The sequence below is a fragment of the Cydia strobilella genome, chromosome 16 (assembly GCF_947568885.1).
Source record: "Cydia strobilella chromosome 16, ilCydStro3.1, whole genome shotgun sequence".
Taxonomy (NCBI): domain Eukaryota; kingdom Metazoa; phylum Arthropoda; class Insecta; order Lepidoptera; family Tortricidae; genus Cydia; species Cydia strobilella.
This window is the reverse complement of record NC_086056.1, coordinates 7421500-7434865: the sequence shown is the minus strand read 5'-3', so window position 1 is coordinate 7434865 and position 13366 is coordinate 7421500. Positions and strand designations below refer to the sequence as shown.

Here is a 13366-nt window from a genome sequence, read left to right as displayed (position 1 = left end):
TGAAATACCAATGTCAAATTATTAATTTCAAATGGGGCCACAAGGCAGCAGATAAGCAGACCCTCAAACCCGCATTGTTCATAGATTCCATCTTCAGACTGTTGCACCCAAGGTGGGCTGCAATTTCACCGCGCATCGACTACCGCGTTACATTTCTAATCACGTTAAGTACCTAGCACGTTGCTACACTAACTTCTAGTATTTATGAGACCCCAATACCTATGTTTTTTTTGTAGCTGATGCCATTGAGTGTTTTTCATGCCTGTTTAATATATTTTTAACAATCTGCGTTCTTGAAATCCGTTTTCTTTTTCATCACTCACATATTCTGTTTTCTTTCCTCAGGCAGATCCTATCGCCAAACCGCCCCGCACCCTCAACGTTTACCTGACGCTCTGCGAGAATATGGAATACGAGAACAAGGCGCGCAAAGGCATCAGGGACCGGGAGGCGGACATCATCACGTACCTGCAGCAGCGGCACAAAGAGCTGACAGAGCCAGAGCTGGTGGTGGCGCTCTTCGACACGGAGAGAAACGATGTCGCTAGGAAGGGATGGATGGAACAAGTATGGATTTATTGCTTTAGGGATCATTTGTTCCCGCCCTACGCCCCCGCCATGCACGAGGACAAATAGGAATGATTTATATATGAAAACACCTATTCCCGTCTGTGCCCGGCGGGGACAAATGAGAAAACACCCACACTAAGTGTCTATGATTTCGTATTTTTATTCCACTTATGATGATATTTCACTATCAATTTTTTTTCCACCCCATCAGGAAGCTAGAAAAGCTGAAGTGTCAGAACGCGAAAAGGAGGCCGAAATAGACCCCCTAGCTCCATACTTGGCTCGCATGTTCGGCTCCGGGCACGGCAGCGGAGCGCCACTGACCATTAAGGAAGCCACGCTCATAAGGGAGCAGTGTATTAATGACTTCAAAGCGAAGCAGCTGCAGCGACAACTTTTGGTCCATGAGCGGTTTGAAACGGTCGGTTTCATTACATTTTGTTCTGTCGGTTGCTTGCTACTATTAAAATGTAGCGAATATAGCTAGCTATGACTTTAGCCTCCTCTATCATGAACCTGATACCTCTACCTACATGTCTTTATTACAAACTTACGAGTAGGTTACCCATTCGAGAAGATTTTATTCATGATAAACATATTGCTTTGCAGATGAACACGGAATACAAGGACAAGAGATTGTGGTACTTGGCGAATCAGTACATTCTTACTCCAGAAAAAGAAGCCAAGTATTTCGCTTCTAGGTAAGTTGCGCCTTATCTTGGGTACTCGTCTTTATTTTTACATTCAGTTCGATTGCCCATATACTAAGTTATCAAATGTGTCTATTTTGTGTGTGGTTTTATACTAAAACGTCAGTTCGATTATGCAATATGATTCTCATTAAGTACTTATATATTTCTCTTCCCCAGCGCCGAGCTAGCGTTCCAACTACATACCCTAGAGGTGCGGCTGACCCGTCACCAGGATCACTCCGCGCCGCGGTACAAGGCGCTCATGGATTACCTGGACAAGCATCCGCTGCTCAAGGAGTTCAACCGCATCAGACACCATCACGGAATCAAGTAGCCCTGCCACCTGCCAAGTCAAACCAACCAGGTGGTAGTCCACTAGTTTACAACTTGACTACTTGGATTTAGTTGGTTGCTGCTACATACAGGTGTAACAAAAATAGTGGGGATCCGTTTAAGGACATATTTAGTGTCGTCTTCTGATTAGGAAAAAGCAGAAGAAAAAAATTTTTGCCACGAAAAAAAAGTCGGCCAAAGGCCAAAAGTTTTTGGTCAAATTTTTTTCTTCTATTTTATTTCCTAATCAGAACGCTCGTGGTTCATTTTGGAACCTTTTGTTTGTCGGGAATCAATATGAGCACGAGGGGGAGTTGTTGTTAAACTTTGCCCTCTTGTAACAAACAAGTATTATATGTGCCATTCTCAACCAAAAGGGTACTTATTGTCGTTTGTCAATTAGGCGCTATTTCAAATCAACCTTATCGACTAGCGACAATGTGGTACCTTTTGGTTGAAAAGTCACATATTATCGTTATTCTTTTCTCTAGCTACTCGTACCTATTTATTAATTTTATGTGATTTTTAAACCCATAATAATTGTTAAATATCGACTTTGTGTCTAGATCTAATTTTCCAGCTATTCTAGGTATAGTAAAATATTGTTATTGCGTTAATTATTATAAAACAATGTTAAAATTTAATAATTTTTATTGAGATTCATATTACAAGTATTACAATTTTATGTCAATTTAACTAAAGTATTCTATAACCCTTCGCGGTCTCCTAAACTACTTGGGTGAATCAACTTTTTCTTGTCACTCGTTTCTATGGTTTTATGGTCCCCTGGGTCACTTTTAAAACCCTGGTTTTTTCAACGATACATTTTTAAGGCAGTTATAAGCCCTGTCCATAATGAGCCAACTACTCCACTTAGCATCTCCTCCCTCTAGCGTTATATTTTATGTTCTTTTCCTTTTGTGCACACATGTTTAGAGTTATGGTCCAGATCTGAACTGTAAGTCATTAATGTAATTTATATAAATGTCTGTAACTTGTTTTGTGAGCCAAATAAATAAAATAAATAAATATTAAGTAGTAGAACGTAATCTCCATACATTTTTTTTATCAAACTATGCTATGTATGTTTTCACCTGGCTGACGGGACAAAATAACAACAAAAAAAGTAGATCCACCCACTGTTCAAGTTTGTAGGTGAGACTAGTGCTTGGGCAGTATCCAGGAGGGCATGGGGTGGTGGAAGCCGGTGTTCCAGTCGCCGGCGCCGCCCAGCAGGTTGCCGCGCCCGTCGTGCGTGGCGAGCGCGAGGCGCGACAGCTTGTTGGCCAGGCGCCGCTGCGGCGAGTCCGGCCGGGAGAGTGGGGGGAGGGATATGCTGCCGGAGTCTGGAACAATTAGCCTCATGCATGAAGTTTATATTTGAACGAAATATTTTTTTTCTACTCGTCGAGTATAATCTGTGTATTACGACTTCATATGCAACTACAACCTTACTCTTTTCAACGTTGGATAGTCTATGGCACTTCCGACTTAAGCATAAGAATTTTATCGATACGGTTTAGTCAATTATAAAAATTTTGAAAATAGAACTTCATACATTTTAGTAAAATATTTCTTGTTTAAGGAGACTCGATTCAATGCAAATTAGCCTACTTAAACACGCTGCTGCGTCGCATCTGCTTTGTGATTGGTTGGCCAACAATTGCTTCATAAGTCATAAACGCGCATGTGACACCCTTCATATAGCAACATCCATATCTTACGAAAACCGCTTAGCGTTGCTTGTTAGTCTCCATAGGCTACGGTGGCCAAAATCGAAAAAAAAACTTTCTTAAAATTGAATTTAGCGCGGAGCAGGTACCAGGGCCTCATGAGTTACGAGGAGGTGTCGTTGACCAACCCGCCGGGGGCGCCGGGCCCGCGGCGGCCGCGGCCGGTGCGCGTCCGAGTATGAAGGTATCGCGGGTCGCGGCAGCTCGCGTATCTTAGCTGTATACTTTTGGTTTGTTTACCTAAGTATATTATGATTCTACTAGTTGAAAGTATTATTTTTTTGTCTCGTAGAAAAAGTATTGTATACAATAGTGATATAATCAAGCTTTTCAATCTCGTACCTTAACTTAAGCAACTCAGCAAGCTTCGTTGCTTAAACACGGTACTCGACTGAAAAGCTCTCTATTATATCACGATTGTATAAAATACTATTATTCGGATGTTTGTTACCGTTATGACAAGTTACAAATGCATTTCCGTTATTAAATTATCATTTAATTGTTTAAACTAATAAATAAAAAGTACAAAAATTTGCCCGCGAAAAGCTAGTGACTCTAGAGACCGAAACGCGCGAAACATCACGCGACGTCACGCATTCGACAGATTAGTTCACATTAGTGTCATTAGTGGCAAACGTCAGTTGGACCACTTGGACCGTCCAACGTGTGACGTCATCACGCTCTTCGCGCCATAAATTATGCGTTTCAACCGCTGAAAATTTTTCAACATTTAAATATTTATTATTATTTTCAACGACGGGACTTAATCGCAAAAGGGAAAGGGGTAAGGGGGGGGGGAAGGGGGAAGTCTTCTCCGAGACCACGGGGACAACGCCGTCCTCGAAACGTCGGCGTCGGATGTAAATTTAATAATGAGTAAAAATCGTGAAAGTTTAAATCAGTGATTTAAATATTTTTTAATAAAATAATGTGAAGGTTTTCAAAAGTATTTTTATTTTTTTCGGTGTTCAAACGATATAAATTATGATTACAAAAATTAAAAAAAAAACATGCATAGATCTAATTATAGATGGTTCAGTAAATCCTTACGATAGTGCAATTCCGTGACCCTGAAGGGGTGTTATATGTTTGACACCAATGTCTGTCTGTGGCATCGTAGATCTCCAACGGATGAACCGAATTCGATGCGGTGGTTCTTAGCTATGTTTGATTGAAATCTATTCAGCAGTTTATAGAATATCAGTTCTTTTCCAAAATGATTTTTGGTATAAAATTTATTTTTTTCGCATACAGCATACGTTTTATAAATTTTTAATTTAATAGTCATAAAACAAAGTTATGGCTTTGTAAGTACGACTATACACATGCCAGTGATATCAAAAAGAGATATCAGCACTTAAATTTGATGGTGAATGGTCCTGGATTTTCTCTGTCTCTATATCCATAAACTAAATTTAATCATATGGGTCGATCATTTTTTTCTTTTCTCTCTGCCAATAGTTACTCTTGGGTCACTGGATTTCATAGGATTTAAATTGACTAAACATGCATTTGTGTGGTAACTATACCTGTCACGTACTATCTTGGCTCCAAATTATGAAAAGGGGTTTAAAAATAAGTATGATAAGAATTTACCAGAATGATATTCGAAGTTGGCGTGATCGCTGGGTGTCTCCTGGCCGAGGCGTTTGCGGTACTCGGCAGCGAAGTATTCTATTAACGTGTCCATCATTATCGCCTGCTTCGAAAATACCTGGAATTGAAATTGAAATAGATTGAATGGATGTAGATATGCTTGTTTGCCACCAACGGGATATAAAAAAGGACCTTAGAAGACTAGTTACCAACACAGCCCGCTACTTTTCAATCCTACGCGCACATGACTGACCCAACTAAGATATTTGCTATCCTATTACTTAACGTCGTTTTGCGTTTCGTATTAATAGGGGATATTACTGCAATGTTCTGCCACCAGAGTGCAGGACTAGCCTTTTTAGTAAACCATAGAGTAACTTATATATACTGTACCTCTAACAAGTTTTTGACAATTTTTCAGAGATAATAAAATATGACATTGATGCATCAAGGCGGTTTGTTTACAGATGACCTACCTACTAGCGAATCCGAAATTTCGCTATCTGCCTCTTTATCGCTCGAATATGCAAGTGACAGAGATGTTAGATAACAAAATTTCGATTTTCTTGTTTCGCGATAGACCCTCAGATTGTGGTAGTGGCGCCCCCTACGTAGTTTCGCGTAATATTCCCTATTGTTCGTTAATAATTAATATCAAGTAAATGTTTTTTTTTTATGATTCATACCTGTAATATCTTAGACACCCTTAGCCCATTCTCCACGACCATGAACTGCAGAAAAAGGCACGGGAGGCAATCCTCGTTGTCGTCCGACGGCAGCCCGATATCCCAGGACAGCTCCTCGAATAGAAGGCCTAGGAGCACCGTCTGTCAATATCACCACACATGAAATAGTTAAATAAATAGAAATAGTTAATAGTTGGTCGTTAGTGTTTTATAAGGTTCCGTACCCAAAGGGTAAAAACAGGACCCTATTACTAAGACTCCGCTGTCTCTGTCTGTCCGTCTGTCACCAGGCTGTATCTCATGAACCGTGATAGCTAGACAGTTGAAATTTTCACAGATGATGTATTTCTGTTGCCGCTATAACAACAAATACTAAAAACATAATAGAATAAATATTTAAGTGGGGCTCCCATACAACAAATGTGATTTTTTTGCCGTTTTTTGCGTAACGGTACGGAACCCTTCGTGCGCGAGTCCGACTCGCACTTGGCCGGTTTTTTTCCTTGTATACTACTCTGAGAGGCACACTGGACAGCTGCATCCTATTTACCCTTTACACTCAATTTTTGTTGATAGAGTTAGACCAAGCTAAGTTAGCAGCGATTTTTAGTTATTCGATCTGTTTCCGATATGATACTGATCTGTCAGTGACAAAAGGGATATTTCAACCAAAAACGACACAGGACACTGACAGATCAGTATCATATCGGAAACAGATCGAATTACTAAAACTCGAATTGGCCTATTAGACTGCAAGTGTTATTTTAAACGTCACAAGTTCATAGAAGTTAACTTCTACCCGTAAACGGTAGGTACGTTAAAACACACAGCATAGCACAGCAGCGATTTTGATTGCACAGTGTGTGCTATCAAAATCGCTGCCAACTTAGCTTTTTCTAACTTCTATTTGAGATTAGAGTAGCTTAACTTCAAACTCGGGTACCTAAATCCATCTGTCAGATTATGCGATTTTGATATTAAGAAAACGTAATAAGGTAGATATTTGCTGAGGGTTGAATGGATTTACCCAAGTTTGAAGTTAAGTGACACATTTATTTTGTGGTTTACTTTAGGTACCTACATGCGTAAAAATTGCAAGTTACGTAACGCATAACTGACATTAGCAGTCGCGCTTTTATACTATATGATGACTGCGAGTTGTATCATCCACTTACATAAGGTAAATGGTTTTTGGTTTTATGACCTTTGAAGATCTGTTTACTTACACTCTCCGTGTCATCGATAACGTAGACGCCATTAGCGTTGACGGCCACGAGGACTGGAATGTCTTCGTGTGTGAGTAAGCTCGTGAGGCTGCGGACCGGCTGCTCTATCTGCCCTTGGAAAAACGCCGCCCTGTGGTAATCAGAATCAGAATAGCCAATTATTAAATTGACACATGCTTAGGTACATTCTTTCAGTGTATACATTCATTGGTTTTGTATTATGTACTTAACGAAATAATTCAGACTTGAAATATGGCCTCTCCTTTAGGGAGAAGGAGGCGTGGTAATAAACTCCACGGGTTACCACTTACCAGCCCTGCTAGGAGTTTTCTAGAAACTTAGAATCAGAGATATTAGAGATATTGAAAATACTATGGTTCGAAGGACCACTTAGTTCATCAGGTCCGTATTGTCCGTAATGGGGTAATATATTGTAGTTGATATTTTATTTGAAAACGGGGTAAAATAAATCTCTCAAATTAAATAGGTCTCAGGGTCCCAAGTTAGGACTCCCAGCGAACAAAAGTTAGGGACCACGTTTGCTAACTACGTTACTAATACATTTTCGATACTAATGTAAAATAAGCTGCTGGTTCGTATGGGCTCTACAGTATTAGGAAATTGTTAACTAGCTTCTTATTATCCGATATCCTCTCTCTATCACTCTTCCATATTAGTGCGACAGAGACATTAGCGTTTCGCACGCTACGGCGCAAACGATATTGGCATCGTGGCTAGGCTAGGCTAAGCTAGGCTACCCAGTTGTATTTGGGAGATTAAAACTCGACACGACATAATTATTTCATATCGTCCGGATCAATCATTGTAAACATTTACCCGTATGTTGGCGTAGTCCGACAATGTGCCAAATATTTGTGACGCAGTTTCCTCGGCGGTGCCGCCGGTGGCCTCTGAGCCTGCTCGAGGAGCTTGGCCTCGGGGCTGCCTTTACGGCCAGCTGGTAATAGTTGCGCCCATCGCCCAGAGCGCGCGTGTTTAGGCAAATATTTGTCTTGGTGTTCCCTGGAGACAGATTATAGCAAATAAATTTATGCTAGGGTTTAGTTGTATTACTGATAATTATCTTGTAAGGTGGTAGAACAACATTTTCGAAGGTCTGCACACTACGCACAATTTCTCAGATTTTATGAAATTTTAATGACATACACTATCTACTATACACTTCTGAAGAATTTGGTACGAGTTTACGCCTTTTTTGAAATTGAGATTGGGATTACAAATCTACGCGTTCGTCCAGTCGATACTAATTTCTACAGCATTCAAGGGCATATTTTTGGGTAAGATTCTGGTTCAAAAAATCTGTGAAATGTGCATATGAATGTGATCTTACTACGACGACAAATAAATGTCCCTTCCTCGAGTTCACCAATTGATCCTGGAAACAAAACCAGTATGCAAATGCGAGCAAGAAACCACTGTAACTAACGTTTTTTTATTTCTGAATACTGGCCATTACCTGAAAAAGTTCGCGGTGTGTGTATGCGGGTCGTAGGGCCCGAGCTGAATGCGCGCCTGCAACCCTCCCAGCATGACGGCCTGCGCGCTTTCGAGAGGATACCGGCCTGTTACCACGTTATGACGCGCTTCTTCGTATAGCAACTCTTGGATACGGGAATCTCTGAAAAATAAGAAATTTCGTACTTAATTTCTAGAATACTTACAAAAGGTGTAGGTATTGCATAATAAGGTACTGTCAGACGTTCTACACGTGTAGTCTGTGGGTGAAATTTACACAGAGAGCCTACAACGCAATTCGCGTGCAATACAACAACATCCTCAGAATGTTGTTGCGGCTGCCGAGACATTGCAGTGCATCCAGAATGTTTGCTGAGGCGCGTACAGATGACTTTTTCGCCGTCAGGAGAAAAAGAGTTGGATCACTGCTAAGTCGTCTGCGGGGCAGCAGCAACGGCCTTCTGAGGGCGTTGGCTGAGCGTCTCGACTCTCCTCTCACTCGCTACTGGGTGGAAGTGGCGATTGGCAGGGCCAAGTAGAGCAGGTTGTCTGCCTTGCTTGCCCCTGCCAAATAATAATTTTTTTCCTATATCGTGTAGGTAATATATGTAGTTTTATATTTGTATTGTTAAATTTTAATTATTGTTGTTTTTGTATTGTGCCACTAACATAGTTATTAAGATACTCTGTAACTAACAAACTATGGATCAGCTCGATCTGAAATAAATGATTTATTATTATAATAGGCGCAAACGATATGTCTTCTCAGAATGCAATGAATCTTGGAATGAGTTTTCAAGATGAGTTGAGCCGCATACAGCTATCTCATTCCACCGCATAAGTAGCTCCTCCACAATGTGAACGCAAGCTATCAAAAACGTTTACCGGGATAGCAGGAGCGACTACGTCTTCCCTGGATAAATCATGCGGGAAAAGCAAGACTCATCTAGAGAGCATAGTTTGTTAGACTAGAACTCCAAAGAACTAGAAAGTCCATAAAACAACAAAACTCACTTGATCCCTTCCTCCAAATGCTTAGGAAAGAACACATTTCGCTGGAGCCTGAGAACAGGCTGGTCTTTGCTGCGGCATGATTCGGAGCCTTGTCCGTATCGCTGCAGAAGTTTCTGCCAGCTGGCCCATAACCGCCAGGGACAGTGGTGGGGCTTCAATTGGATTTCTGGAAATAAGATTTTAGTAGGTATACCTACTTAGACAACAAAAAAAACCGGACAAGTGCGAGTCGGACTCGCCCACCGAGGGTTCCGTACTTTTTTAGTATTTGTTGTTATAGCGGCAACAGAATTACATCATCTGTGAAAATTTCAACTGTCTAGCTATCACGGTTCATGAGATACAGCCTGGTGACAAACAGACAGACAGTGGAGTCTTAGTAATAGGGTCCTGTTTTTACCCTTTGGGTACGGAACCCTAAAAAGCAGCTCCTTAATAATGAAGTCATGTTCAGGTGTTTATACCAATATCTAAGTTTATTTCATGTTCACACTTAGCGACACATGCCAGAGATTTCTTATAAATCGTCATCACCATCTACAAGTAACGATGACCTCTAGACGCCATCAAGAGTACTTATAGCGTACAAGGGGTCCCTCTCTACAGTTATTATTCTGAACTGCGTGGACCTGTGGTATGCCTGACCTAATGACAACGTACACATCGGCACATCCGAATACGACAAAGTATACAACTAAAGTAAGGACGCTAAGTACGAATACTTATAATACATTGACCCGCCTGTAGCTATCTCTATCGCGCATTTACATTATACTGCTGTCCCGCTCGCACAGCATCATTTACTGAAAAACCCAAAATTTGCTAATGAAAATTGAACCTATAAAGCAGGAAATAGAGTTGATTTTTATTTGTTCGAAAATGTAGCGAAACGAAATGTATCTGTTCCAATTGAATATGGTTCAAATTTCATCGAACTGAAGAAGTACTATAGGTAGGACCTTGGGCCTTAAGCTCGCTCCGGACTACGCGGCTTCGCGTCGCGATTCGCGCACGAGTGTGGAGGGCCCTTTAGGAGGATATAATTATGACGCACGTGCCATAGAGACCGGCACAAGTCCTTACTTTAGTGAAGTCCGTCATTCCCAAGTTCTTCGTCGCATTCTGAAACCTGATGATGCCGCGATGCATAAAAGCACTTATCCACTACAACCATTACTCATATTATTCGTATTTAGATTATTACCTAATAGCGGACTGCACATCCACAGTGCAAATACACTCGCCGCCAAACTCCTAGTACTCGCTTGCGTTATGCCCAGCTCTTCCGTCGCCAGCACAGCATTCAGGAACCGCGACGCAGTGACACAGGAAGGCACTTCCTCTGAACTCATCTCCACCATGATCGCGATGCGGGACATGAGGTACACGCACGTCACGGGGTTTGAGGATATGGTGGAGGAGGAGGTTGTGCTGCCTGATGAACCTGTGGGTAGCAAGAAGTTTAATAGTTTTTTTGAGTATTTACTATTTTTTGATTTAGCCGGTATTGGTTGGTTTTTGCTGATCATATCTCTCTCTTTTTATGAGAATTATCGAGCTACTGCCATGCTGACCTTGGGTCTGTTAAATTAGATAGGTACCTACTTAAAAAAAGAAACTTAGTAAGCAAACTGGATTTAGTAACTTTTGGACCTTTTAAAAATAACGAATACTTTACGTAACGAGCACTTTTACATTTAGGTAGAGTTAGACCAAGCTAAGTTGGTAGCGATTGTGATAGCTCACAGTGCAAGTGTTATTTAAATGTCATAATTTTAGAGAAGTTTGACGTTTAAAATAATACCTGCACGGTCTGGGCTTTCAAAAACGCTGCCAGGAGCTGCTGGTAAGTACAGATAATCTTGCGTCGGGTACGCGTACTTAGAGTCCGTTCCCACTAGTCGGATGTCGGCCCCGGATTTTAGTCGGATGTCCCAGTGGCAGGGGATATCGGTGTCGGGCAAGTGTGAATAGCTGCATATAAAATGTTCTGCCACTGAGAGATCCCATTATAATCCGGGGCCGACATACGACAAGTGGGAACGGGCTCTTATATTTAAAAAAAATACTTGTGTAATTTGAATTTATATTGTTATTTTGCATTTTACAAAGTTGATAAGATATGCCAAGCAGAACTAATGTAGAAGCAGTGGTGGGACTCTCATCCTTTCGGTCAAACTCGGCTCCGCCTCCGTTCGGCTCCGCCTCCGTTCGGCTCAGCATTGCTCCGAACAATTATTAGGGTTGGCATTGGCACAGCTTCACGTCCCTTTGCCTGCACGACCACAGATAAGATAATGACTTGAATTTTGACAACCCTAAATAGCCGAAAGGGATAGTGCCATACATTGGAATTGTAAATTATAGTTATAGTTGTAGTTATAGTATATTGCAGTGCCCAACAGGGTTCACAAAGACCTAGCTTATAAGTTTACCACCTGTACAATTACTTTGTGAATTTGCAATAAAATATTGAGTATTGAGAGACAGCATGATTCGACCCTGAATCGCTGTCAAACTTCGGGTTTGCAGGGAGTGTCCTTTCTGTACGGTACTGTAGTATATATTCTGTGGAAGAAGCAACCTGCTTTTTTACCTGGAAGTGGAGGTGAGATTGCGCTAGATGAGCTGCCTCCACTGGTTATGGGCTCCGTTGTGCTGAAGGATCCCGCGGCTATACTGCTTGATCCAGTCTGATTAGAGCAGCTGCTTAAGTTGGATCCTGTAAAAAATTAAAATCAGTTTGTAAAAAAGTACTCCGACTGAAGAAACATCAAAAATGTTTATATATATATCTTCCAAAGTAATAGGTAGCACATTGACTAACTTCAATCATAGTCTGGCAAACACAACTCATCAATCAGTAAGGACCAGGAAAATTATACTCATCCCTTTCTTTTGGGTGCTAGTACTAGCGTAAGACAAATACAGTATGATTATCTCTGTCTATGTTCGAAAAGAGACAGTCCTAGGCCAAACTTTAGCATTTAGATCGATCTTCGTTCCATTACTAGCTCACGGTTATTACCAACATACCCATAACACTTTTCTCCAGTGAGTCCGAACTGTTACTCTCTTTGGAATCAGGTTGCAGTGGCTTATGAGGATCATGTTTGTCCCACTCATTATGGCGGCCTAAAGGACTGTATGATAAATGAGGAAGCCTCTGGGATACAGAATATAGGTGTGCGTTTACTTCAGCTTGTAACTTCTGGCTCTGAACGCTGTAGTATTCTTCTCGTGACCTGAATTCGCTGAAATAAATGGCAGAATGATTTATTTTCGGTGTCTTATAAAACATGTAAAACAAAATGGTATTTATTTTTTATCATTTAATGTTATGCTCTTACTTGTATTGGTACTCCGCTTGCATCGGATATCCCCTTCTTGAATACTCCACGGGAATTATTGTAATATAATTTCCCGAATTCTGAACATTAGGATTCTCTCCATATGCCCCCATATCAGATTGATGTTCCATTTACGGTTGATATTATTTTATTATTACAAATGCATTATTGTAATTGTATGTCCTATGAACTAAATATAACAATATTGTGTTTTATTTAATATTCCTTTGGTACATTCGTTTGTTATTGAAATTATCGATCGGTATTCGCGCCTTAACTAATGTTACCAGCGCAATAATTGTTTCACTCAGTTCGTTTATCTGATCAATCCTAAGCCAAATTATTTTCTTCTCAACATCATTACTATTTTAGAAAATATGTTAACATTCTAAGATTTTTAAAATTAAAACTAGCTAAATTAACCCTGGCCGCAGACACACTAGGATACGTTCGGAATTTCATTCGGTTTCCGTACGGAATGATAGAAGGGAACGGGACGTCGCTCTAGAAATGCATAGCGCTGTCTCGCTTACACATGTCATTCCGTACGGAAACTTCCGAACGTCTGCAGTCAGTTAACGATAATAAAACTCGACTTGAATGACTTTTTCAACTAACGGGGACAACCCTATACAATGCTTGCGTCAACTGTCAATGTCATTTTATGACAACTATAGCAATAGCACAGCG

General features: G+C 40.8%; 3 protein-coding genes across 4 annotated transcripts in view; 2 read left to right on the top strand and 1 right to left on the bottom strand.

Annotated features, from left to right (window-relative positions):
* LOC134748238 (dynein regulatory complex subunit 7) overlaps nt 1-1791 on the top strand; it is a 200810-nt gene extending 199019 nt beyond the window's left edge. For both annotated transcript variants that reach the window (XM_063682962.1, XM_063682963.1), the window contains exons 11-14: nt 346-567; nt 782-991; nt 1180-1271; nt 1440-1791. In XM_063682962.1, the coding sequence (XP_063539032.1) occupies nt 346-567; nt 782-991; nt 1180-1271; nt 1440-1596 (681 nt within the window). In that variant the 3' untranslated portion in view covers nt 1597-1791. The remainder of the gene's footprint in view (nt 1-345; nt 568-781; nt 992-1179; nt 1272-1439) is intronic.
* The window catches only part of LOC134748240 (protein transport protein Sec23A), a 324866-nt gene that overhangs the window by 237371 nt on the left and 74129 nt on the right, over nt 1-13366 (top strand). The gene's annotated exons all lie outside the window — the stretch shown is intronic.
* Nucleotides 2707-12953, bottom strand: LOC134748188 (FERM domain-containing protein 8). The gene is made up of 11 exons (XM_063682900.1): nt 12677-12953; nt 12363-12580; nt 11923-12048; nt 10531-10770; nt 9327-9492; nt 8314-8475; nt 7674-7859; nt 6837-6966; nt 5611-5751; nt 4925-5042; nt 2707-2941 (listed from the first exon to the last, which is right to left on the bottom strand). The coding sequence occupies exons 1-11, from the start codon at nt 12805-12807 to the stop codon at nt 2757-2759; spliced, it is 1803 nt and encodes a 600-aa protein (XP_063538970.1). The 5' UTR covers nt 12808-12953; the 3' UTR covers nt 2707-2756.

Coding starts and splice junctions, on each gene's coding strand:
- LOC134748188 (XM_063682900.1), bottom strand. CDS start 12,807: ATGGAACATCAATCTGATATGGGGGCATATGGAGAGAATCCTAATGTT. Junction 12,581..12,676: donor CAAGCGGAGTACCAATACAA/GTAAGAGCATAA, acceptor CATTTATTTCAG/CGAATTCAGGTCACGAGAAG. Junction 5,752..6,836: donor TTATCGATGACACGGAGAGT/GTAAGTAAACAG, acceptor TGATATTGACAG/ACGGTGCTCCTAGGCCTTCT.